A 25,343-nucleotide genomic window follows, 5' to 3' on the forward strand; every position below is an offset into this window, starting at 1 on the left:
TTTTAACTTCACTCACCAAGTGGAGCAAACCAAACCTTAAATTTACTTAAACTGATTTAAGCAAGGACTGGGTTTGTCTGAGTGCAATCAGGCAGTTACACAGAATTGAGTTAAAGCAGTTTAAATAGTTACTATCCCTCTACAAACATTGCTGGTCTCAATGTAATAATAATTAAAAAGTCTAATATTTTGTTTCACATTGCTTTACTAGTTTCATGAATGCTGTTTCTCACTGACTTCAACCAGATTGGTAAATTCTCACAATGTTTTCTTAAACCATCTCAGTTGTAATTGTCTAGCTATGCCATAACTTTCTGGTTACTTCAAAATAAAACATTTTCTGTCCTTTTGTCCATCCATCTGTTCCATCCTACAGTTAATGATACCTTAGTCTCCAGCCTACTGACAGGCTAGATTGTGCAGCTTTAGGCTTGTGGTTTTCTTTTTGTCCAGCATAGGAAAACTGTGAAACTTCCACTTTTCCCCTCAAAGTAATAATTTTATTTCTTACCCTGAGCTGCTCATCTAGCTTTTGGAATGGTCTCACCAGCTGGCAGATGCAATTGCTTTACTCAACACCCTTTCATTTACCCATTCATCAAAAGCTTTCATTTGCCATCCTCAAGAAATAGCTGTTTCTGCTACGCTGAATCAAGAACATGCATGGAAATGACCTAGAGCTTTGTTAAACTGGTTTAAGCTCAACTACATTTGGGAATTTGAATTTGTTTAATTAAATTAATTAAAATTTACTTTAGCTACTTTGAAGCCACTTTGTCAATGCTAATCAGGTCTTTGTAGTGCTTTAGTGCTGTTTGAATTAAGACAAAGGCATTCTGGCTTTGTGGGTGGCAAGACCGCTTAAAGAGTTGCAACCAAAAACTCTCAGAGAGCAACAGGAGAGAAGGGACATGGGGAGCTGGGGCCAGCAGGGTGACAGGGCAGTCCCTCAACCCCAGGGCTCAGCCCCTGGACAAGCAGCACGCTGCCAGCCAAGGGACGTGGTCAGAACAGCCCGGAGTCCAGCTTGCCAGACGCATCTCCTTGTATGAGGCAGGTACAGGGTCAAGCCGGCAGGTTAAATCTGAGGTTAGGACCGTCAGTCCACCTGATAGGAAGAAAAAAATTGCATCTGTCTGTAAAGCACTCCAAAAAAAGGTACTATAGTATTTCCTCATGACAAAGACTATCTCTAGATAATGAGAGATCTATTGATTAACTCTGCCTTGTGTTTGCTGTTGGATGCACGCTTTCAGTCTGTGTCAATTTAGAAATGCAAGATCAAGTGATACAAGCACCTGCAGCTTGTGTGTAGTGCACAGTTAAGGGTCCTTCAAATAGATATTGGTTGACAAGCTCTATTTTTTTTTTATACAGCTAATGACTTTTGTACCCACTTTGAACTAAGTGAAAAAGAAGCTCTTAACCAAGAAAATAATGAGACCCTCAGGTGTCTTATGTTGTGTATCCAGTACCACTGCTCATTTTATAAAATTTCATTTGAACTATATTATCTTTCTAAAATATGTATGATTAGAAATTGATCAGTTGATTACAAGAATGTAATTCCACACGTAATAAAAAACTTTAAATATACAGTATACACTAGTGTTTATATAGCTAATTTTCTTGCCAACATTTATTATGCTTTTCAGGGTTTGTATTAAAAAGGGGAAGGCCTTTTCAATTTCATTCTTACATTTTGTGCTTCAGTACATCAATGAAGACATTGTGATTCAACAGTTATAGAGAAGACTGCATCTGACTCATTTAGATGCTTACAGTCTAAATTTTTTTCTGGAAGTTGAGTGATTTCTCACTGAACTGCTGCCAGCAATCGAAAACTCATTTATTCACAAATGAACTTGGCAGTAAAAATTCTAGTTTATACATTTTTTCTCTCTTTCTGTGTTATCTTCAAAAGCTACCTCTTGATGTCATTAATATTTTAAGAAAAAAAAAATACATTTGTTTTCATAATATGGCTATAAACTGTTATTGTAGCTTACAAAATTGTTCTTGAGTGAACAGGTTTGTATGTACAGTTAAATGTAATCTATGCAGTTTTAAATTATTTACATTTACCCTTTCATGCAAGTAGTCTGGGATTTTCCATAAACTGGAAAATATAATCTTGTACTTTTAGGAGAATAGTTCTATTGCCTTTTGCAAAGACCAGATGACATGCCATCTTCTCAAGGTTGAGAATATATTTATTAGAACAAATGTGGCCTAAGATCTATCAGCCAAGATTGTTATAGAAATTTATTTACTCATCCAACACTCAGCTGGATGGACCAGCACTGAGCTGATTTTTTTTTTTTTTTAATGCAATTCTTGTGATTTTGTTCAAATAAATTCACAGGTCCTGGTTTATGCTTTCTTAATTATAATCTTTATTGTTTATTTGGGTTTTACGCTGTTAAACAAGCTTCCTTTTAGCCTGTCTGACCTTCTTTTTAAAATTTTCTACTTAGACACCAATGTCAAAAATTCACATTAACATTTACAAAGCACCAAAATAAAATAAATTAAAAAAAAAAGAGAGAAAACGAAATAAAATCTGTTATTAATTTCCTTATCTCACACTCTCACTTAAACAATGGAAAGACCTTTTCTTTAGGTTACATTGTGGCATATTTTTTACACTTTAAAAAAAAATATTTTTGCCATTTTTTAAAGTCAGTTTTTCCTCTGGCTAAAGCAGCCATTTGTTCTGCACCCAAGGTTTAGGTTTGCAAATGTAAGTTATTAGAGCAGAAGAGGGGAGGGCAAAGTTTAAAGAAATGGAGAATAATGTGAAGGCAATGCAAGATTTTTTTACCCTGTTTAATTTTTTTTTTTTTTTCAAACATAGCATTAAATTATTCAAAAAGTGGTCATGATACTGCAGATTATAATTATATAAAAGAAAAAAAGGGTCTTGCATCTGTCTTTGGATTGAATAACGACTTATAGGATGTAAAATAAACATGTTTGTCAACCATGTCTTGAAAAGGGGGAAGATGTGTTCTCATACCCAGCATTTGTCATGCATAAATGTAGGCAGTAGAAGTGACATTAACATTGCTAGCATGTATATGCAAAACCTGGCATGTGTCAGAAAACAAACTCCATATTATTTCCTTTTCTTATGGACACTGAGCTTTAAAAAACAAACAAACAAATGAAAAACTCTGAGGAATAAGCTAAGAAACCACTTGAAATTTTCTCACAATTGTGCCACAACAATGACATATACATAATAATCATAATTACATACTATGGAAGTTAGGACACTAATAACTTCCTTGCATTACAGAAGTTCAGTCGACACAATGCCATGTTTTTTTGAGATGTCTAGCCTTGAATGTGCTTTAGATTCCCGCCTTCCCATTCAGTATGGGTATGCAGACTGTATTTTTCGCACGGTAGAAACCCCATGAAGAAAATGCATGTTGAAGTTATGCAGTTATCTTTTTTAATTATAGGAATTGAAAGAGATTTGTTGGCATTCTCAACAATTTTTCAACCAGTTACAGTCACAGTGTATAAACTAATTACTGATGGGATAAGAAGTCTGTATATAATATTATGTTACGTACTTTCCTCTCTCAGTGGAAGACAAAATATAATGTATTATGGTAAGGTTTTTCAACTATTCCCTTTATGTATAATTTCCCATGGTTTATTTATTAAGTAAAAATATAAAAACAAACCAAAATATTTTTCCAGATAGTGATTGTGTTGGCTGACCTAAACCAGCTGTAGATGTAGCAGATGTTGAGAGAAGGCAACTGGAGAGACAACTGTGCATGTACCAACAGTGTAGCCTTGTGATGCCTATGTGGGGTTACAGGTCAGGGTCTATTATGGGTCTATTCACTTCATTCATAATAGTGCATAATCCTAGCAAAGACAAGTTTGTGAAAGTCTAAAGGAAGAACAGGTTTCTTTTTTCCCTCTGTGGAGCTGATAAACAGGCAGAAACTTGCGGGAGTTCCTGTTTGTTCCTATACAACATGTTTAAGTCACAAACATTGTTGCCTGCTGAGCAGTCCTTGCTGTCACTAGTTGTTTTGCAGTTGGTGACTCATCTTGCCAGCTTGAACTGATTGCACTGATTGCAGCTTAAAGCTGGGAAATGTCTTGTCTTTCAAATGTGACAACTATATTTGTATTTTTAATAATGTTTTGATTATGTTCCGATTATTTATTTTTGAAGACTAGAAGACTAGTCCCAACGCATACTGTTGGCATAGCAGACTTGAACATCAGAGATGTGTGCACTGGTAGCTTTTGATCAAACATTATAAATCACAAATGTTAGTAGTATTGTCAATTAGGGATTTGAATGTACAGGGTTACTTAAGTGCTAAGTGTTAGCATTGTAACCTCTCAGTTAAAAAGAGACATAGTCTAATACTGAAATGTATGCATTAAACAATCCTTTAACCAAAATTTGTAGACACCTTTTTATACTCTCGTATAGTTTCTTTCAATCAAGTAAAGCTTATTCTTAGAATCATAGAATCATTAAGGTTGGAAAAGACCTCCGAGATCATCTAGTCCAACAATCACCCTACCACCAATGTCACCCACCACAATGCCACCCTACCACAATGTCACCCATGTCCCTAGGCACCAAGTCCAACCTTTACTTGCATCATCATGGCTCCAACAGGCCTACTGTTGTATCATGTCCTAAATATTGCCAGCTTGAGTTTTAAGGAACTGTGTGAATAACCATTCTGCAGCGATGCATCATTTGGAGCATATATGCAAAATCTATATTGGGATTTTGAGACAGAATTATCTCAGAACACTATGCCATAAAACTCTAATACGTTTCAGTATATATATTTATGGTCTTTGTCTGCAACAAATGCCTATTAGGAATAGATAGTAATATATTACCGAGAGAATCCACATCAAATGGTTAGACTGTTCTAAACAATTAAATTTGTGATGCAATAGGCACCACTGTTGTAAAGATCTGGATTGTTTTCCACAATTTTCCCTTGATATTTGTCTCTTCATAACCCCAGTAATGTGTAGTGCTGTTCTTGCTTTCTTAAAGTAAGGGGCTTAAAGTGCTTCTCTCAAATGGCAGTTTGTGTTTCAAACCTGTTATGGAGGTGCACTTGTCACGGAAATATGAAGTCTTAAGTTTAAATGCCAAGGTAACAATGCTAAATTTGAATTAACTGAGTTAATCTTTCTGTGCTTCTTACAGATGTTCTGTGTCAACAAGACATGCAGCATCAACACATTTCAGAATCTATCAGTACTGTCCAAAATATACAGAATAATATGTGAACCACATATTTATAAGATTCAATCCAAGATCCAGTAGAAATTCTTAAATGTTCTGTTAATGCTGCTGCATATCCTGCATTTATTCCTCCCAGGATTTCATGCTGCTAGCACTGATTACATTTCTAACCACTAAAAAGTAAAAAATTGTTTTCTTCCATATTATTTTCTTACGCAAGCCCATATCACCAATACTTCTAGCATGAATTTTATTTGCTAACCTCCTGACTGTTATCTTGGAGGGGACTTTCATCCTTTTTTCTAGGAAATATTCAGAAAAAAAGAAAGTTTTTTTAAAAAATAAAATGTGGATCAACAGACTAGAGAAATATTAAACTGGTATAAACATTTTGACACTTATCAAAACTATAGAATTCACCTATTTCTAACATGGATTCAATCTGAAAAAAAATAAAGATACAAAATTGATAACTTATTTGAACTTTTGCCTCATGGAGGATGGTGAGGAAGGAATCTCTAGAATGTGTGGCAAGTGTATGGAAAGTTTAATTCATCCTTTTCCCCTCCCTTCTTTCTTCTCCTGCCAGTCTCTCCCTTTTCTAGCAATATTCTGAGCAGTATATCATTTACTTGGAGAAAATGGTGACAGCGACCTTCTGCAGGCAACCGTCACACAGGATTGGCTTTGACAGGCTGGGTGGGCGAGGGCTGGTTTTCCTGCTGCCTGAGAGGGAAGAATACATTTTGGGTGGAATAACCGGCAGGGACAGTAGTGTAGGAAGAGAAGCATTGCTGGGGAGCTGGGGAGCAAGTGTGCAGATCAGACCCTCAGGCTGTGTGTACAGATTGGCCTTCACAGAGCAGGGGAACACAGTCTATGAAGCTTGTAAACTGCTTTGTGTGAAGGGAAAATCATCTGTAAGTACAGATATTTTACTAATTCATCCTGTTCACTGTTGTAGACACTTCTGGTTTCTCTCATCTTTCCTTTTATTTTTTTTTTTAATAAATAATATCACAAATTATATGTTTATCATCATACAAGACAGGAAGTGTCTTGGAAGGCCAGGATTCTGAAAATCTTGTGTCAAAACCAGCATAGGACACCGTTGTATTCTTGGCAAACTTTTCAGAGTTCTTTCCTGTCTGCTCAGGCGATCAAAGTCTCTTAAAGCAATATCCTCAGTTACTGTTCAGGGTCCCTTCTGCTATCTGTGAAAGCACACAAGTAGAGGATAATGCAATTAGTATCAAATGCAGAACAATGCTTGATGGCCTGCTGACATAGTAGATCAGCTTTTGACAAAGAATATAATGTGGAAATATGCTCCCTATTAAATTTCTCATTGCTGCTCTTTGCCAAATCCTCATAAGCAGGTCATAACTGTCATTATTACAAGGATTTCTCTCACAGTAGCCAATCTATGGTTAATTCAGCCTGACTTCATCTGCAGAGTGGACTCCTGTAGTTAATTTCCTGAAAGGCTATCTAAGCTAAAAGCAGAAGTTGTTGTGAAGGAAAAAAAAAAAAAAGTTAGTGTTTTCATTTCATTGTGAGTGTTTGTAGCCATGTCCAGTTGTCTTATTACTGCTTTATTTATTTATTTATTTATTTATTTATTTATTTATTTATTTATTTTAAACAAATGTTAAAATATTCTTCTCCAAAAGATAATTCATACCATTTTAATTTACCTTCTGTTCCTTGACAATAATGGAAAAAAACATTTATATAGCATGTGACAATATTTTAAAAAATATTTTAAAAAATTCCAATTTCAAAACTTGTATTGGCCTCTGTAGATATCTTCTAAATTGTTTTTATTTTTCTTTGACTTTATGTTGAACTGATTCTCTATTTTTTTTTCTGATTTCTCAACAGAACAAGTAAAACTAGAATGTAAGAATTCAAAGCTATAAACAGTTTATCTTTTCTATCTGTTGCAGAAGCAGCAGTAGAAGTTCATTTAGCTTCCAGGAATTTTGCTGCTGATCTTAGCAGACAAAGATCACCTTGATCTCTTATTTCTTAATCCACATGACATTTGATGATTTTTTATTAAAGATGTGTGTTACAAGTATACGATTTTGAGAGTATACATTTTGTTGTTATTGGTCTTCCCTTATCTCACCACTAATATTTTATTTAATGTCTTTTTTTTTTTTTTTTTAATCTATTCTAGATTCTTATAAAGTAGATGAAACAATATTTTAAAGAAATTTATTTTTAGTCATTTCATATTGAGATGGTTAGAGTAAGCTGAAGTTTGGCTTCCTTTGTAGTCAATGAAGAGAAAGATTCTCCAAAAGGTGATTCATTCCACTTTAATTGTCTGTTATCTTCTGTGCCCTGACAATAACAGACGTAACTCTTCTGAAAGGCTTAGCCTCTTGACCACAGTAGAGGTTAAATGCAAGAAAGTATCAAGCTGTTCAGAAATATCAAGAATGAGATTTTCTCAGCAGGTGCTTGAAGTGGCATTTAGGAAAATGTAAAAAGCAATGTGCTTCTTCTCATGTTTAGGTGATTGAAAAAAGTAGACAAAAACTTAGGATTCTTCAGAATCACAAGATAGTTTCCTCTCTAAATTAAATAAATTATGTCTATCTAGTATCCCATATGGCAATCTGGGAATGATTTTCAAATATTTGATTACATTTTGTAGTTTTTTGTGCCTTTCTCTGTTGTCTGTTTCAGCAGAAATAAGTCATGTTTTATTTCTAATCAGAGTAGAATATTTGAGCAGCTATGATAATGATGAACACTACAGCATAATGGTTAACAAAACGGAACATTTTACTGTTGTTAAGTGTAAAAGACCAGATATTCTCATAGATCGTAATAACTTCTTATTTGATAGACAGATATTTCTGTGTATGCTTTCAAAAACAAATGTTAAAGTATAGAGTTTTTCAACCCTTTGGAAAAGGTGAAGATAAGGTGAAATGGCCAGTTAAAACAGCAAGTAATTAATTGAGTCTCTCTGTTAACAGGAAGAAGGTCAAGTGCACATAACTGTTGTGATTACACAGTCTGCATTACAAGCGGCTGAGTCATTTAATCTCAAAGTGGTTAGACTGGAAGGCTATCAAATGCGATTTTACTTCAAAATACTATCTAAACTTGTGAGTTACTATACTATCTTAAAATTTTCAGGGTGAATTGTCATACAGTTGTGCAGCCTACCAATTATTTTTACTCTAATGAAACATTTTAATTATTTTTCAGTTTTTCATTTGTTTTTGTTTTTCTTGCCTCACTTTAGCTAACGCTGAAATCTTGAAAAGTTAACTTACTGTCTTACAGAGACACATTCAATTTTTTCTTTCCTTCTTTTGTCTTGATTTTGCCCTATAAGTGATTCTGAAAGTTTTTTAGATACATAGTTTTGATTGCTGGATTCAAAAAGGCCTTCTTAATTTTGTCACATGGCAATTGTAGATCTAGTTTCCACACAGGAAAAGTTCAAAGTTACCCACTAAGAACCAGCTTATTTGTGATATCTTTTCAACATCTCTGTTGAAATGAAGAAAATCTTCTGCTACTGACGTCTCACTTGAAAATGAGGCTGCAGCTATATAACATGCTGTAGATAGACTAAGGAAAATTCAATTTCACGGAAAGTGTGCAGATCATAGAATCGTAGAATCATTCAGGCTGGGAAAAACCTCTAAGATCATATAGTCCAACCTTTAACTTAGTACTGACAATTCCACCACTAAGCCATGCTACTAACCACCATATCTACGCATTTCTTGAAGACCTCCAGGGATGGTGACTCAACCACTTCCCTGGGCAGCTGATTTAATGATGAACAACCCTTTCAGTAAAGAATTTTCTCCTAATAATCCAGCTAAGACAACCTGGTGTATCTTGAGGCCATTTTCTCTCATCACTTGGTGCTTGGGAGAAGAGCCCGATATACAGCCTCAATACAACCTCATTTAAGGTAGTTGTAAAGTGCAATAAGGTCTCCCCTGAGCCTTCTCTTCTCTAAGCTAAACAATCCTGGCTCCCTCAGCCACTCATAAGATTTGCTCTCTAGACCCTTTGCCAGCTTCGTTGCCCTTTGGACATGCTCCAGCACCTTGATGTCCTTCTTGTACTCAGGGGCCCAACACAGTATTCAAGGTGCAGCCTTACCAGAGCTGAAAACCAGGGGACAATCACTTCCCTAGTCCTGCTGACCACGCTATTTCTGATCCTTATTCTTATTCTTATTCTGATCCTTATCCCGACTCCTAATTTATCTGAGAGATCTCTGCTAAATAGCATCTGGTACCAGGAAATCTGGTATCAGGAAATCTGGTACCAGGAAATGCATTATGGATGGGTATTTACCATGAAATCTACTTTTTTTTTTTTTTTTTTTTTTTTTTTTTTTTTTTTTCCTGAATGTGTTATCTTTGGAGAGATACTTTCCTGCTCTGTTGGAAGAATCAGAATGTAGAGAGGAACTAAAGCTTTCTGTGGCATGGGGGACAGTGAGAAGGGAAGTGTGGTGAATATCCAAGAACTGCAGATCTTGAGGCAGTTGTTTACATGTCCTATGCATTCCATGGCTATATGGCAAATTGTATGAGTGCTTCACTGGGGCTTTAAGTTTTATGATATCCAGATTGTTATTTCTCTGCAGAGTGTGATTAAAATTCCCCATGAAGTTTCATGGATGCTTTGCTTTTGATGCTGTGAAGTTTAAAAATTAATAAATCTAAACTTTCCAACAGTACATGCTTGCAATCTCAAATTGTTACAAAACACTACTTTGTGTAAAAAAAATATATATTTATTTTTTGGCAGTGAGTGCTTTTTAACAGAAGTTTGACTAATAAATGCTAATACAATGTGGAGTTAAATTAAGAATCGCGGGATATTGTTAGAAATATAATTTTCCTTTTATTTTTAATTATATCATTGTACATATTTTCCAGTGGAGCTGCTGAGCAAATCAAGCATCACAGGAACTTATGCTTAACCAGTTGGTGCAACTGATGTCTTGAAGTACTTATTTTGTAAATTATGGATGAAAAATGGTAAATGTTCAAAATGGTTCACAACAAAGAGAATTCAGGAACAATTGAAGAATGTTTTCCATTGCTGTCATTATCTGTTAACATTGTGAAAATTATGCATGATTTCTGTACAATGTTTCAGTTTGAAAAAAATTCTAAACTGCGTAGGTTCCTTTAAAGTTATAATGCTGTTTAAAATCAAAAGGTGCAAACATTGCTGGCAGGCAAGCATGGACTCAAACATGGTTTTTATAATGTAGAATACCATTTGGAAAATGCCTCTTCGGCAGCTGAAGGGAAAGAAACACAAAAGGGAAAATGCAAATACTTTCAAAATTTGCAATACATTTTCAGTATTTAAAACAAACAAAAAGAAGGGCCTTAAGAAAGTCCTATCTGAACAAAATGATCACAAAGCTTATTCTTACTCTATCAGTAGAAACTAAAATATGGTTAAGGTTAGTCAATTCAGAAATAGGATTTGTCAAGCAAACCTGGAAGCTCTTACCAATAAAATTACAAAATGATTAGGTAAAGGCAATTTTGATGATAGCAGTAATATAGAATATATGTTTTCATTAGAATATTTTTTACTACCACATAATATCCTGATGTAGAAGCTTGCCTTTTATGTAATAAATGTAGGCCATAGTAGACATTGTAAATTGGTTTAGTTCAACTGTGAAGATGTATGGTAATATTTATATCAGATGGCTTTGTGATCCAAAGTCAAGTACCCTTTTTTTCTGTCAGTTATCTTCATAATCATTGGTTAAGCCTGCAAAGAACATAGGGATAGACAGGGTAGTAAATAAAGTCTCCCAATTGTTATAGCATGTCCTGAATCACCTGGTTAATATCCCAATAGATATATATCACTTTACAGAATGTGAAGTACAAGGAGTAGTCAAAACTTACTGGTTGACTGTTTTAGCAAGCAGTTTACTCAGAGAATTTTAAATGTTACTTTTTGTATCCTTTCAACATCAGCTTCTGCTATGAAAAAGATGATCTTATTGCCTGAATATATGAAATTAATGGAAAAGAAAAAAAGGAAAGAGTTTTTGCATTAAGCCAACATAATAATGCTAGATTACTCTCCTAAATTTACTGTTAAGTACAGTAGTAAACCTGCTGAATCTTCTCATGTTTGTGTGCCATGAAGAAATTTTAAATGTTGGTTTTAAAAGTTTGAAGTCTAGTCATGAAAATGATCCTGGAATTCGAAAACTAACAGTATGCTAAGGAGCTTAAGGAGCTGATGTATCCAAGAGAAGTCTAAGAAAATTGTTGTGCCTAAATCTTTCTGCATGAAGAAGAAATAAAACATCGAGGGGTTTTCTGCCATGGAGGAGAAGGCATGAAATTGAAATTAAAGTTGGATAAATTCCATTTTGAATGCAGATGCGATTTCCTAATAGCAAGAATAATTAAACTTTGAAGTAATTTATCTGGATGATAGACTCATTGTCATTCAGAATATCTGAGATGATACTACGACATTCTATACAATGCTTTATGGTAGAATTAGGTACTGTTCAAAAAGACAAGTAAAAAGGGATCTGTAGATGATCATTAAGATGATCAGTATGATTCTTTTGGTATGCAGAAGCTGCATATTGTTTTCTAAGGTATCAGAATCATGATTCTTCATATATTTGAATGGGACCAAAGGCTCTGCATAGTTACAAGTACAAAATAGCATATGTTGGAAGGCACCACTGTTGATCATTTAGGCCTACCAACCACTCAAAGCAAGGTCTGCTATAAAGTTAGGTCAGACTTCTCAGAGCCTTGTCCAGTCAAGCTCTGAGCATCTTTGAGTTTCTCAGTCTATCTGTGAAGCCTGTACTTCCGCTTAACCATATGCAGTGTGATTTTTTTCATTATTATTTTTTTCTGGTGTCCATCTAGAATTTCCCTTGCTGCAACTCATGCTGTTTCCTTTCCTCTTTCTGCTGTGCACTTCTCAGAAAAGTCTGACTCTTTTCTTTCTAATCACCAATCAGATAGTTGAGAGCAGTAATTAAACCTTTTTCTTCATCTCTCAACTGCACAAACCCAGTTCCATACGCCACTGCTGTTACATTACTCTTCTGTTACTATTTTTTGGTGGCCCTTCACTATATCCAGTTTGTCAATATCTGCTCCATCTGCCCCATCAGGGTCAATACTGAGCACAGATACTGGCCCTGATTACTGGAAACATCTAATGCAGCAATTTTACATAATAGAATATGGCAGCAGGAATAACAGCAAAAAAAAGAAATAAGTGTGGTCAGTTTTTTTCCCCCCTGCTATTATATTGTACCATTTTCCACAAAGTAAAAATTGTCTCAGAATCTGTGATATTATTAGTTAAAAATGATGTTTATTGTTATATTCGGTATCTGTTGGTGCTAGAAAGAAATAAAATATTCACAGAAGAGGTAAAAAAAAAATAAGAAGTTTAAGTCAAAGTATTAACTGTGATCTTTCTCTGCATAAAGAATTACAGAATTAAAACAAAACCTGTGGATTGGGAAAAAGTGAGTTGAACGTATTAAAAATATTTTGACTTAGAAAATATGTACATATATTAGGCAAATTTGTATTCTTATACAACTTTTATAAATAGATCTGCTGGATCTGTATTATCCTAGCTATAGTACTAGGAGTGATGAAAGAATGGATATTGCTACATATTTCCCACTGTACAGAGCTTAAGCATCAGCTACTATGCTAACAATGGGAAGCTCCTTCTTCATTGATCAAGGGCACAGATCTTGTTTTGATGGTAAACATCCTTATCTAGTGTATGATTCAACCAAGTAGAACACCCTGTTTGTCTTATTAAGCAAAGCCAGCAAATAACGATGAGATAGCTACTACCTCTGTTTTTCCTCTTCCTCCAAGCATGGTTTAAAAATAAACTCACCAAAATTGTACTTTGAATTGTACCCAATTCTGGAGGTATATTAGTGCCATTTATTTTGGGCTCCAACTACATTTTAGTTACTGCTCTGGCTATTTTCTGGATCCCCAGAAGGCTCAAGGAGATAAACAACTAATTTTTCATCCTGCAGCAGTTTTGCAAATGCCCGGAAGTATAAACTCTAACCATATCGGAATTTTCAAATCAGACAGGAATGAATTTTGGGAAATGAACAGGTCATTGAATGGATGGTTTTGAATGACAGCTTTAGATTAAGATCTTAGAAGTTCCCCCTTCATCCCGTTTTCTGGAATTGAAACCTTATTATCTAGCATTAATGACGTAAATCAAAGCGGAAATTATGTTTGTGAAGGAGATAGCCTCCATTATTTTAGTCTTTTCATGCTATAACAAAACAGTGTTCATTGTTTCAGTCACTTCCATATAAATGGTAATCAAATCACATAAATCTCAATCTGAATTAAACTGAATAATCTGAAGGCAAACTTCTATCTGCTGCCTAAACGTCTTCCTTTGATCTCATAGAAAAATAAAACCATGTGCTAACAGCAATATGTATATATATGCATGTAAATAGATACATTTAAACACAACACAAACTTCAGGCACCTTTCACTTCACCTTTTTAATAAATACCATTCGATGGCATGCTTTGTAAAATGCTCACAGTATCAAAATTCAAAGAATTTTCAAAAGTGAGCACAAGAAAACTAAACAGGTTGACTAAGATAATGGATAGGTAAAATTAAACTTCTAGATCATTGAAGTATTCAATTCAAGCTGTTTAAAACATATTAGCTGCTTTTTCACGATGAGTTCACGGTATAAGATCTTTTCCCAGAACATGCACCTAGAAACTCTGAGTGCTCATTCAAGGAAGAAAGTAGTGAAGTAGTATGAAGTAGTATTTATTTAGTTAAATTTTGTAGCTATTCAAGTCAAATTTTTGTCTTCTGATGATAGCTATTGTTCTAATATGTGTTGAAAAGTATAATTGCTTTTGGTGTGTCTGCTGTGTATCTGAGCATCAAACATTGTGTTTGAACATCTTCTGGGATCAGTGGATTCCTTTTTTATTTATTACAGAGACAGCATGCTTAGCAGGGAATGATATCATATAGTATTTGGGTACACATGTTAATATATCCCTCTGGGGAGTAGAAATAAATTAACTGTTTTCCTTTACTTATTTTGCTGGGATCTTAGGGTATAGCCCAAAGAGTACTCCCTCTAGAAAAGCCTGTAGAAAATCCAGTTCTAAGCTCTTTAACATGATTTGCTGTGGGCACTTTTGAGAATAATACAGTTAGATAATATAGTTAGACAAATCAAAGGGTTAAGTAACATACAAAAAGTGGAATTGCTATGTTAATTTAATTATAGATCAAATTTTAATTAGCTAACGGAACAGTTATATAAAATTGGACTAAGCAGTATCCATTAGAATAAATAAATAATCCAAATGATGGAAGGGGAAAAGTTTTGAAGTAATATTGGGACTGAAGTACTCAGATAGTCAATCAGGAAAGCAAGCCTTCAGAGAGTCATCAGCCTTCCTCCAATTGTTTTTCCAGGTAAATGTGTTCTGTAGTACTGCTATGCTACACTGTACATTCCCCAATACAAGAATGAACATAGAATGAACATGTTTGTATAAATTGATGTGTGTGTACTTGTTCGTGTGTGTATGTATGTATATATTTATTTATTTATTTATTTTTTGTAGGAGTGTATGTTTAAATAAAAACATAATCAATGTTTCAGTTTCAGTGGAGTAGACGTAATAACTCTAAAAGGTTGTCAGTACTTTCCTGAAATAGAACAAGGTCTTACTTTCTAACAGAGAAGCAACTGTTATACCCATCCTCAATAAACTACCTCTTCTCATAAACTTGTCAATTATCAGTTTATTTCAGACTCTGATTTGGGGGATGTGCCACTTTAAAAACCTAGCTGTAGCTGTTTCACCAGTCTTCTTTTTCTCAACATTTTATTTCCGTGATGATATGCAGTATCTTTAGCTCTGAAATTATTTTATTTATTTATTTATTTATTCAGTAATAAGGAAATTGAGCTCTTTCTAGCTCTACTTCTATAGCATAGCTTTTAGCTTTTGAATCTAATATGTGTGTAAGCAAGAGAAGGCTCTTATGTATTCTCCTTTTTCTTTTTCTTTTTTTTTTTTTCTTTTTTTTTTTTTATTTTTTTTTTCACCAGTGTCAGTTGGAGAGATAAAAGTACCAGAATACTGTGTAGGCTGGAAATTAGAATATTGTATCTTAAAGTACTTGCTGATGATGCATAAGAAATTTCAATCTGCCCTAATTGCTGGGGTGATCCACCTTCTCATCTACTTAACCTAACTCACTTATTTCCTTTTCAAACAAGTTGCCCAACATGACAGGCTTTAATCCAAAGTTAATGATGTCCTGATGGCATAGGCATTTGTTTTTCTTCTTTTACTGTAGTGGAATTGCTCATTAGTTTTTAATGAAAGCTGTGTGTAGACGATGGCTCTACAGCTGAAAGAGTAAGGCAAACATACAGGTTTAAGATATCCAGCTAGGTTTAGGAGAAGGCTAGGATTATTACTAGAAATTAATTATGTAAGGTTGTTTATACTGAGTTGCTAAGGCTGCATCTGGAAAACTGAATACAAATAAATACCACATGCCTAATGTTCCCTTGGTATTTATTTTTTACCTTAAAGCTCTGAATCTGGATTTTGATATCATGATTCATGACTTTGTGAATGAGGCTGGGATTTCTGCATTGGACCATGCATAAGCTTACTCCTAGGAACAAATTAGAAATTGTTGCTAAGGCAGAGTGAAATGTCCCATCAACAAATGGTGTTTCAGACAGAGAGGATGTTGCTCCTTTGTTCTATTATTTGCAGCCAGCCATCAGGTGATCTGTAGGTGAATTTTAAAGAATTGTTTTGACAGATAAAAATCTAAAATATTTATCAGTCTCGGATGCTATAGAGATCATTGCTTTCTTTTTGTATTACAGTGTTTGTTCTCCTGAGGTGCTTGAAAAAAATAGTAGTTCGGCTTAAATAGAAGTTGTTAACAATGAATTATCATCAAACTTGAGAGACACACTGCTAGACTTGCCTCTTCTACTTGTCTTCACAAAAAAAAAAAAAAAAAAAAAAAAGGAAAAGTGACTATAGGCTATAGGTGGAGTAGAATTCAATCTGGATTTAGCAAGTGGATTTATTTTCCAGAGATGTTTTTCCTAGTGCATTCGTGATGTGTTGCTACCTGCTACTTAAGCATTAGTACTTGTAATGTGCTTGAGATTTTCGTAGTCATCCTGACTGTTTCTACTTGCTCTATTGTCCCTAATTCATGCATAGTGAGAAACGGTTTTATGTAAATGAGAAAGCATATTTACTAGGGAAAATATGGACTTAACTATTTTAGAGACCGATTTAGAAAAGCTGACTCCTCTGTGAAACGTAAGATCTGGATCTAGCTGTCAAGTGTATGGATGGTTGTTATTAATTCATATTAATGATATTTATATCTTCTGAATGCCATCTTCAGGAGGAAAATATTCATTGTGTGTTAGAAATCTCATCTCTTCCCACACAATATTGTTTGAAATGAACTTGTCTGAACGTGACCTTTTATGTAAGGAGAATGAAGAAACAGTGTAATTTAGGAGCGGTGCAAAGAAGTATATCAACAGTTTCTTTCATTTTTTCATCTATTTCCTTCTGTTTTGAACAAATCCATTTTTCAAAGATTATATTTTCTTATCTCATGCAGATGTTAGTGAGGAAAGAGTACTAAACAATTACTGGTTGTTTGTTTCTTTCCCCACTTTATTGTTTAATTTTATCTATAGCTGAATATGGTGAAATTTCAAAGACAGAAATTGCCTATGTCTGCATGTTATTGTGATTTCCATAATCAATGAAATCCCATTGTTAAACTAAGCACCTTTCAAGAAGGCATCAATATCCAACATTTCAGAACTAGTCTCTCTCACCTCCTGTTTATTTAATGTGGCTCTTGAACAGAGCATTCTGATCTCCTGTTGAAGATCCTTGATTTAAAAGTGTCTGTGAGCCTGCTACTTCCTCTCTTACCATTCCTTTGCCATTTTCATGACTTTGAATCAAAATGTTAATATAAAATTTATTTTAAATTATTCTGGCTTCAAATATTGAAAATATTGATGAGTTATAACAACTATCTACAAGGAATTCCTTGAAGTCTTTTTGATAAATTATGTGTTTTGGTTAAATATGTAATTAGTAGCAGAAAAGTACCCATACTTTAGAACAAATACTCATATCTCAGAGTGATGTTTAGTCTTCCTCAAAGATGTGAGGTGTTGTTTTGGTGTTGTTTTTTTGTTTGTTTGTTCTTTTTTTCAGAAAGAAGGCAAATTAAGGGAGATGTTAGCACTTTCACTACAATATATATGTACTAATCAAGTGTAAATGCTAATATTTCAAAGAACCTTTGAAAGTAAAGTGTTAAAACAGGACAGAATTTTGAAAGAATGAACCTAAAATGTGTTTTCATTCAGTCTTTAATGAACACACAATTCATCACAAATGCTATGTATTATTTCAGTTAGGTAAATTTTTACAGGAAAATGCTAAAATCTGAGTCTAAGTGTAAAAATGATAAGTGTAAAATTGATAATTAGTGTATAAATGATAATTAATTAAATAGTTTTTGCAAGTATCTTAAATGTAGAATAGCATGTAATAATAAAACATTCTTATTTAGGCTGACCTCTAATTTAGAATGAGAGAAGGCCAATGCCTGATAGAGTGTGCACTGAAACCTGCTAGGAAACAGCATGAGAAAGTGTTGTGGATCCTCCAGATATTTGAATCATATGAACGTCTAAAACTTGATTAATTCTGCCCAAGACTGAAATGTAAATGTATTACAAAAATGTGTGTTCTCAGCCTGAGATGAAAGAGAAGAGTAAACTGGAATATACAACTCTTTGGGTAAAATTCATACAAAATAAAATCATACTGTAAATTTTTCACAAAAATGACTTGAAAATTCCAGTGCTGATTAGGGAATCAAAGTATGGTCCTTAATCGTGTTTACTGTTCCACACTGCTTTGTGAAAATAGGATTTTCAGGTTTGTTAAACTGTAAAGTGAAAATAACAGATCTTTTGAAATTCAAAATTATGCTCCTTTAATTTTATTTCATTACGTTGAAATATAAATATATTGCAAGTATATTGACACAAAAGTAAAACTTTTGAAACATTTGGAATACTTTCTGAATTCAAATTTTTTTTAAAAAAAAATCTTTTTGAATTCACCTGAAACAATTTTTCAACTTTTGGAAGTGAAAGTGAACTGCAAATACCTGTAGTCTTGAAGTCACCTCAAGCAAGTTTTTTAATCTCAGCTTTGCTTTTTAAGAAAATGTAGTCTTAGTGTGCTACCTCTTGACCAGAGGTGAGCTCAGATTTACATTTTGATGATGGCATGGCCAATGTTTTCAGGCAAAAAACCTGTAATATACAGGTTTGTTACTGCATTGCCAGCAGGCTGTACTTGGAGTCTAATATAAAGAACCCAAGCATCAGCAGAAAATCAAGCAGGAGGTAAAAATATTTTTAAAAATAACATAAAAACGCTCTACTAAGTTTGCATAGTTAAATAATTAAAAGTTAAAAATGAAAGAAAATGAGGTAAAATATGTAGGAAAGTCCTTGGTGCACATAGGTCTACATTAGTCTGTCATTAAACTGAAACAGAATAACACTTCTAGTAGTCCTATCTCTTAATATACATTCAGAAAGTTGGACTATTCAGACTGGGCATGCAACTTCAACTTTGTTTTTTGTAATACTATGTAATGCATGATCATAATCCACTCAATATAATATATTCATATATTTCATAACTTGAAGTGAAAGCTTGGTATTATATTAAGAATACTTGATACTTGGAGAAAATTTTACTTGTCTTTATAAACCCTCCACAATTCCCTAGGCAAGGTTTAACTTAATTAGTGATAAATATCAATATAACATAGGGATATATATATATTTTTTCCCAAAGTGAATGAATGACATTCATGTTTAAACACAATATGATGTTACAGTTTCACGGAGAATTTAGGTTTTAATATACAAATCTATTTGCAAAGCTACCCTCTTCATCGATAGTGGGACATTTTGTTTCTAATGATGTCAATTATATTTTTCATGACAAAAGGTAAGTTGATTATTGTAGTGTTCGTATGCAGGTCAATTTTCAGCATCTGCTCTTCAATGATGGTTTGCAATGAGAATGATTACAGTAGCTTCACTTCAGGATGGAACATCATGATTGATGCTATATCAAGGAGAACTGGGAATCTCCTAATGACTTTAATAGTGTCTATTTCTTTGTGGAATTTCTTTTCATTTTCTTAAAACAACGGGAACATTACTGATTGTATAACCTTATCCCCTGTCTCAGGTCTCCTAGAAACCCTGAACAGAAGATCATTAAACGAGTGATTGCTCTTGAAGGGGACATTATCAAGTAAGTATTTTAAGCCTTAGTCTCTGAGTCTTTATAGGAATTGTGCAGCTTTTCAGTGGATTTTAAATCAGTATCCTAGACAACTAGAACTTTCTAGTATTTTCTTTCTATCTGTCCTTAACAGAGTGTCAGTGTCGTACCTGTCTCCTTTTTAATGAGAGGAGAAATGCTACACAAAGCTACTCACTCTCTCAAGAAAGGTACATGTGTGCAAATAATACTTGTTTCTTAGAATATCATATATCCAGGCAGGTAACCATACATCATTTTTTTAAATAGGATTACAGGGCTCTGATTTTTTAGTTAGAGAGTCCAGCTGCTGTTTCATACTATGGCTGGCAAATTAAGGTCAAACATTCTGAGTTTTTTTCTTTCTTTTTTGGGGGGGGAGAGGGGGAGGGGAAGGGAGGGATGGGTCCTTTTTTTCCTTTTTCTTCCTTTATTTTTGAGACAAAGAACCCTCACAGATGATTGCTTTTCCTGCAGTCTGTAGGAATCTGTAGGGAACATGGTGGGACTGGTTTGGAGTAAATTATTCTATCAGAAAAAGAATTGCAGGAAGAGTAGACTCTCAAGTACCCCAGGACTTAGTTTACTTTGACAGATAGCCCTTCCTACTGGGACTGATTGGAAATAAATTACTAGTAGATGTAAATCAAAAGTTTTTGTGGAAACAGTATCATTTTGATGAAAACACTTATTTGAAAGGGTTTCTTTTTCCCAGGTATAGAACAGAATAGGCATAGAGCTGGGATGATAAATCCCTAGTTTCCCACACTAAGATATGAATGACCCTGGGAGTTCTTAGGCAATATGGCAGTCTGAGACTCAATTCATTTGGATAATGATTCTTGCTCTGCTGTAGTGAATATTTAAGAAGTACGTGTAGCTGCAATTCAAATCAAGAATTTGAGTGTGGTCTCAGTGAGCCCTAGTTAGTGGCAGCACTGATCAGCTGTTGGGCACTGTGGGGTATGTCTGTGCCTTTTTTTTTTTTTTTTTTTTCCTTTTGCAGTCCATATCACTTTTGTTTTACTAAAAAATTCCCAAACATCTCAGTTTGAGAAAGAAATTCTGATATTTCTGTTGAAGCAAAAGGCTGAAATAATAGATGTTAAGAAAAGATTTTAATGTTCAAAAACTAAGGATATCTACAGCTAAGACTAGCTATCACATTAAAGAAATAAAAATGTGCATGGAATAGCATGTGCTACTGAGTCAAAACGTATATCTGAGTAAACCCATATCCTAAAGAAAGTACTCATTCCTTGATATAGTTGATATTACTGCTGACATTATAAGTGGTAAGAATGATATTCATAATTCAGTATTCCTCATTAATTTCTGTAGCAATGTCAGAAAAGGATTGCAATAGAAAATAATTGCAAGTTTTACTTTTCAATATTCTGTATTATTAACATTATTTGTCTGTTTTTTTGAAATGGAATGGAATTTTTGATAATATGAAAGATGTTTAATAACTTAAATTCCAGTTATAGGAAATTAATTATGCTTTACATTAAAATGCCTTAAAACTGAACTATTTGTTAACTTCTGTGGGTGTTCTTGGCCAAGTGGACAAAGGTGTTGGAGCAGAATAGTTGAGCGTGTGTGAAGAATATTGACAAGCCTGTAGATTAGTATATCACATGGGGGTATAGAAGACTGAGTGATGATTCTCATTTGTCTTTGTAAAAACAGGTTAGGTTAATTTATTGTTAGAAATACTAATACCAGTAATTCATTTTTATTATTATTATTATTTTTTTTTCTATCTGATCACATGGAAATTGTCTCAGGGTCTTTTGCTTAATCTTTAGAAAGTTGTTTTAGCTAAAGAATATGTTATTGGGCTATTACAACTTTTAAGTTTTTTTACGTGCCATTGTCATTTAATTGTATGTATGTGTAGACAATGTAAATAATACTTTTTGTAGGACTAGGTAAAGCAAAAGCTTAGATAATAAAACAACAAACACATTTTTTTTTTCTAAAATAAATCTTATTTTTGTAATGAAACCACAAGCAGATGCCCAACTAGGATATTTCTTACTCAAACAAATGACTGGTTACACTAAGAAACATAAAATTTTTGACTAGGATTTTGATAGAATTTTGACTCCTATTTGATATATCTAAAGACAGTCTTTATTACAAGCCTGAAAGTATTGCTGTTGATGATGATTTTATATCTATCTATTTATATACATTAATTTAATCCAGATCAACATAAAATGATTCTCTTAATAAAATTGTGAGTTTCTGAACATGTGCAAAAAGTAGACCTGAAGGTATTAAAATGATCCTCTTATCTATTGTTCTGACTCCTATGTGGAACTGATACATGCTGACCTAAGAGGAACATTTGAAAATCCTTGCTCCTAATGTCTGAGGTGGAATATATATGCCTGTACACTAAAAAAAAACAAGCAAACAAACAAAAAAAAATTATGTAGTTAGGCCTCTTGCTGCTCCAGTGATTAACCAGAATTTCTTCTTGCCAAGAAAACATCCTGTCTCACTGCAGAGCAGTTATTTCCCACATACAGAAAAGTAAAAATCATGAATCGTGTATAGTGGGGTTCATGTGCTTATGGAGCTAATTGCAGGTATAGCAGTTTTGCAGAGAGGTGGTGGTTATATAAAAAATTATGCTATGTTAGACATTTTATGTGGAAGGTCAGTGAAATGTATGAAGTCTGTCTGTTGCTCTGCAAATTTTGATTGATGTCAACTGACAGAATTAATGAAGGCATGCTTTCAGTGATGAGCAGACTTTCAATGTGAAGAAAGCTATGCAAATAATTGTGAGTTGGAAGGTATTTTCATTTAGTGTTCCCCTAGATGGGTGATAGATGATACAGTCTGTGGGTCTGTAGTTATGCTATCATAGATGAATGAATCATCTGTATTCAATCTGGTGCTTCATACAGGATAATTTGTTACAAGAATACTGTGCTGTCTTATTAATTAAAATAAGTTAGTTTTCATTTACTATCTGTTAATAACTGAAAGGAATGAGAGACAATATAGACAGAGCCATTATTATCAAAGGGCAGGTTCCATGTATTTTGACTTGTGTATTAAGTCCACAGTAGAAAAATCCTGTTTTTCAGTCCTTAATTTCTAAAAGGATTAAATAAGAGGAAAAAAAAAAAAAAAAAGCTACAGTTTGAAAATACAAATGGCTACATTCTAGTTTTTGAAAATAAATGTAGGTGAGACATCTGTAATTTTGACTGTTCATTTTGCATTATTCAGGTAGTCAGAAATTATGAACGTCATAGTACTTTAGTGTTTGAAATATGCTTTGATGGGTGGAAAGATGGTACAAACTTGCTGAATAAAAATCCTGGAATTTCAATTCTCAGATCTTGTTTCTAATCTAGCTGAAAGTCCAGGTGTAATGAGTTGTGTCATGTAAATCCCTAGAAGACTGTAATACACTTCACAAAAGTATAACTCATAATTTAATTTGGATAAGCTAGTGTAACTTCCTCCTGAAAGAAATTTAAAGAATAGAAAATCACCATTTAGCTCTCGAGATGTCAGCTTGTATATAGATATTATTATAGATATATATTATATCTATATATATATATATCTATATTATATAGATATAATATTGCACAGTGTAAATCCCATAAATCAGGTTTTGTTTTGTCTTCCATGGATTCACAAGAGAATTAGCTTTAAGTAGGAAATCATTACAATGATTTCTGAAAACTATTTAAATTATAATTCTTCCAAGGCAGAACTTCTTTTAAAAGTCAATATAATTTAATTTGTTAAAAATAAGTGTTGGTATTATAAAAACACTTTATATATTTTGAAATTAAACATATTAAAAGTCATTTATCTTAAATGCACTAATGTAAATTCAAAAATCTATAGCAATCTATCACAGATGGCTGAGTCATGGTATGTTTTCAGTAACACAGATAAATGAAGGTTTATGAGAAGGAAAACAATATTAAAATTGGGATTAAACTAGTAACATTTAAAATTAAGTCCATTCAGCAACTTGCTGAACTAATTTTTCTTCTGTCTATCATAGTTGCCCAGGTCTGCAAGAGCTTGGTGTGCTAATTCTTATTCTCTGTGTCATTGTTTGTTTCTTAACACCATAGCTGATTTAGGAATTACTGGTGAGCTGCTAGAAAATGTAATTTTAAAAAACTTTTGTCCAGGGATATTGTTAAGCTATGAGGAGACAATGTTATAATACTGAATGGTTCAGCAAAACAATGTTGCATTTATGTGTAGCATCTTGCAAAACTGCTCTGAAGATGTGAATAAGGAGATATTTACTTCCTTTTTCTCGCATTATGACAGTGCAGAAATGTATCATGATATTACTGTTCTGTAGGTCTAAAACAAGCATCAGTAACTTTTCTAATTTTACTATGAGGTGCATCATTAAATTGCAGAAACTATTGCCACAGAATATAGGGAAGGAAAAAATTATGAGTTTGAAATAGGAGTACAGATTTCATAAGAATAAAGCCCATCAGCAGCTATTACATACAGTAATCACAGTATAAATTCATGTACTCCTGTTGTCATGCAGGATGTTATATTTCTTCCAGGCAAAGATCCCATAATGCATTAAGATATGACCAAAACCTGGTTATTCTGTCCACTTGTTGGAGTACTTCTATCACTGCATGCTGTTGTAAAAAAAATCCCTCTCCAGCTTTCTTGTAGGCCCCCTTTAAGGTACTGGAAGGCTGCTGTAAGATCTGTCCCAAGCATTCTCCTCTCAAGACTGAACAATCCAAAATCCCTCAGCCTGTCTTTGTAGTAGAGTTGCTCCAGCTTTCTGATTATCTTTGTGGCCCTCCTCTGGATTTAGTCCTCCAGGTCCATGTACATATGTTGTGGGCCCCAGAACTGAATTCAGTACTGCAGGTGTAAGAGAGCAGAGGGGGAGAATCACCTCCCTTGACCTTCTGACCATACTTCTTTTGATACAGCCCAGGATACGGTTTGCTTTCTGGGCAGTATGCATGCATCGCCAGCTCACGTTGAGTTTCTCATCAACCAACAGCCCAGGTCCTTCTCCTCAGAGCTGCTCTCAATCCATTCTCCATCCATCCTGTATTTGTGCTTGGAATTGCCCTGACCCAGATGCAGGACTTTGCAACCTGGTTTCATTGAACTTCATGAGGTCCACCTCTCAAGCCTCTCCAGGTCCCTCTGGATGGTATCCCTTCCCTCCAGTGTGTCAACTGCACCACACAGCTTGGTGTTATTGGCAAACTTGCTGAGGGTGCACTCAGTCTCACTCTCCATATCACTGACAAAGATGTTAAACAGCACCAGTCCCAATACAGACCACTGAGGAATACCACTTGTCACAGGTCTCCACTTGGACATTGAACGCAGCTCTTTTGGGTGCGTTCAATTTTGGGTGCGTTCAATCCAGCCAATTCCTTACCCACCAAGTAGTCCATCTGTCAAATCCATGTCTCTCCAATTAAGAAGCAAGGATGTCATGTAGAAAAGTGTCAAATGCTTTGTAGAAGACCAGGTAGCTGATGTCAGTTCTTCCCTTATCAACCAGTGCTGTAAGGCCACAGAAGACCACCAAATTTGTCAGGCACAATT

At 34.2% G+C, this 25,343-nt stretch overlaps 1 protein-coding gene across 2 annotated transcripts in view; it reads left to right on the forward strand.

Moving 5' to 3' along the window:
* IMMP2L (inner mitochondrial membrane peptidase subunit 2) overlaps window positions 1-25,343 on the forward strand; it is a 436,484-nt gene that overhangs the window by 265,219 nt on the left and 145,922 nt on the right. The window contains exon 4 of one of the 2 annotated variants that reach the window (XM_035332214.1): window positions 19,668-19,733. The exons of the other annotated variant lie outside the window; for it this stretch is intronic. Coding sequence (XP_035188105.1) covers window positions 19,668-19,733 — 66 coding nt within the window. The remainder of the gene's footprint in view (window positions 1-19,667; window positions 19,734-25,343) is intronic. 2 annotated transcript variants of the gene reach the window in all.

This window comes from Oxyura jamaicensis, chromosome 1 (assembly GCF_011077185.1).
Source record: "Oxyura jamaicensis isolate SHBP4307 breed ruddy duck chromosome 1, BPBGC_Ojam_1.0, whole genome shotgun sequence".
Taxonomy (NCBI): domain Eukaryota; kingdom Metazoa; phylum Chordata; class Aves; order Anseriformes; family Anatidae; genus Oxyura; species Oxyura jamaicensis.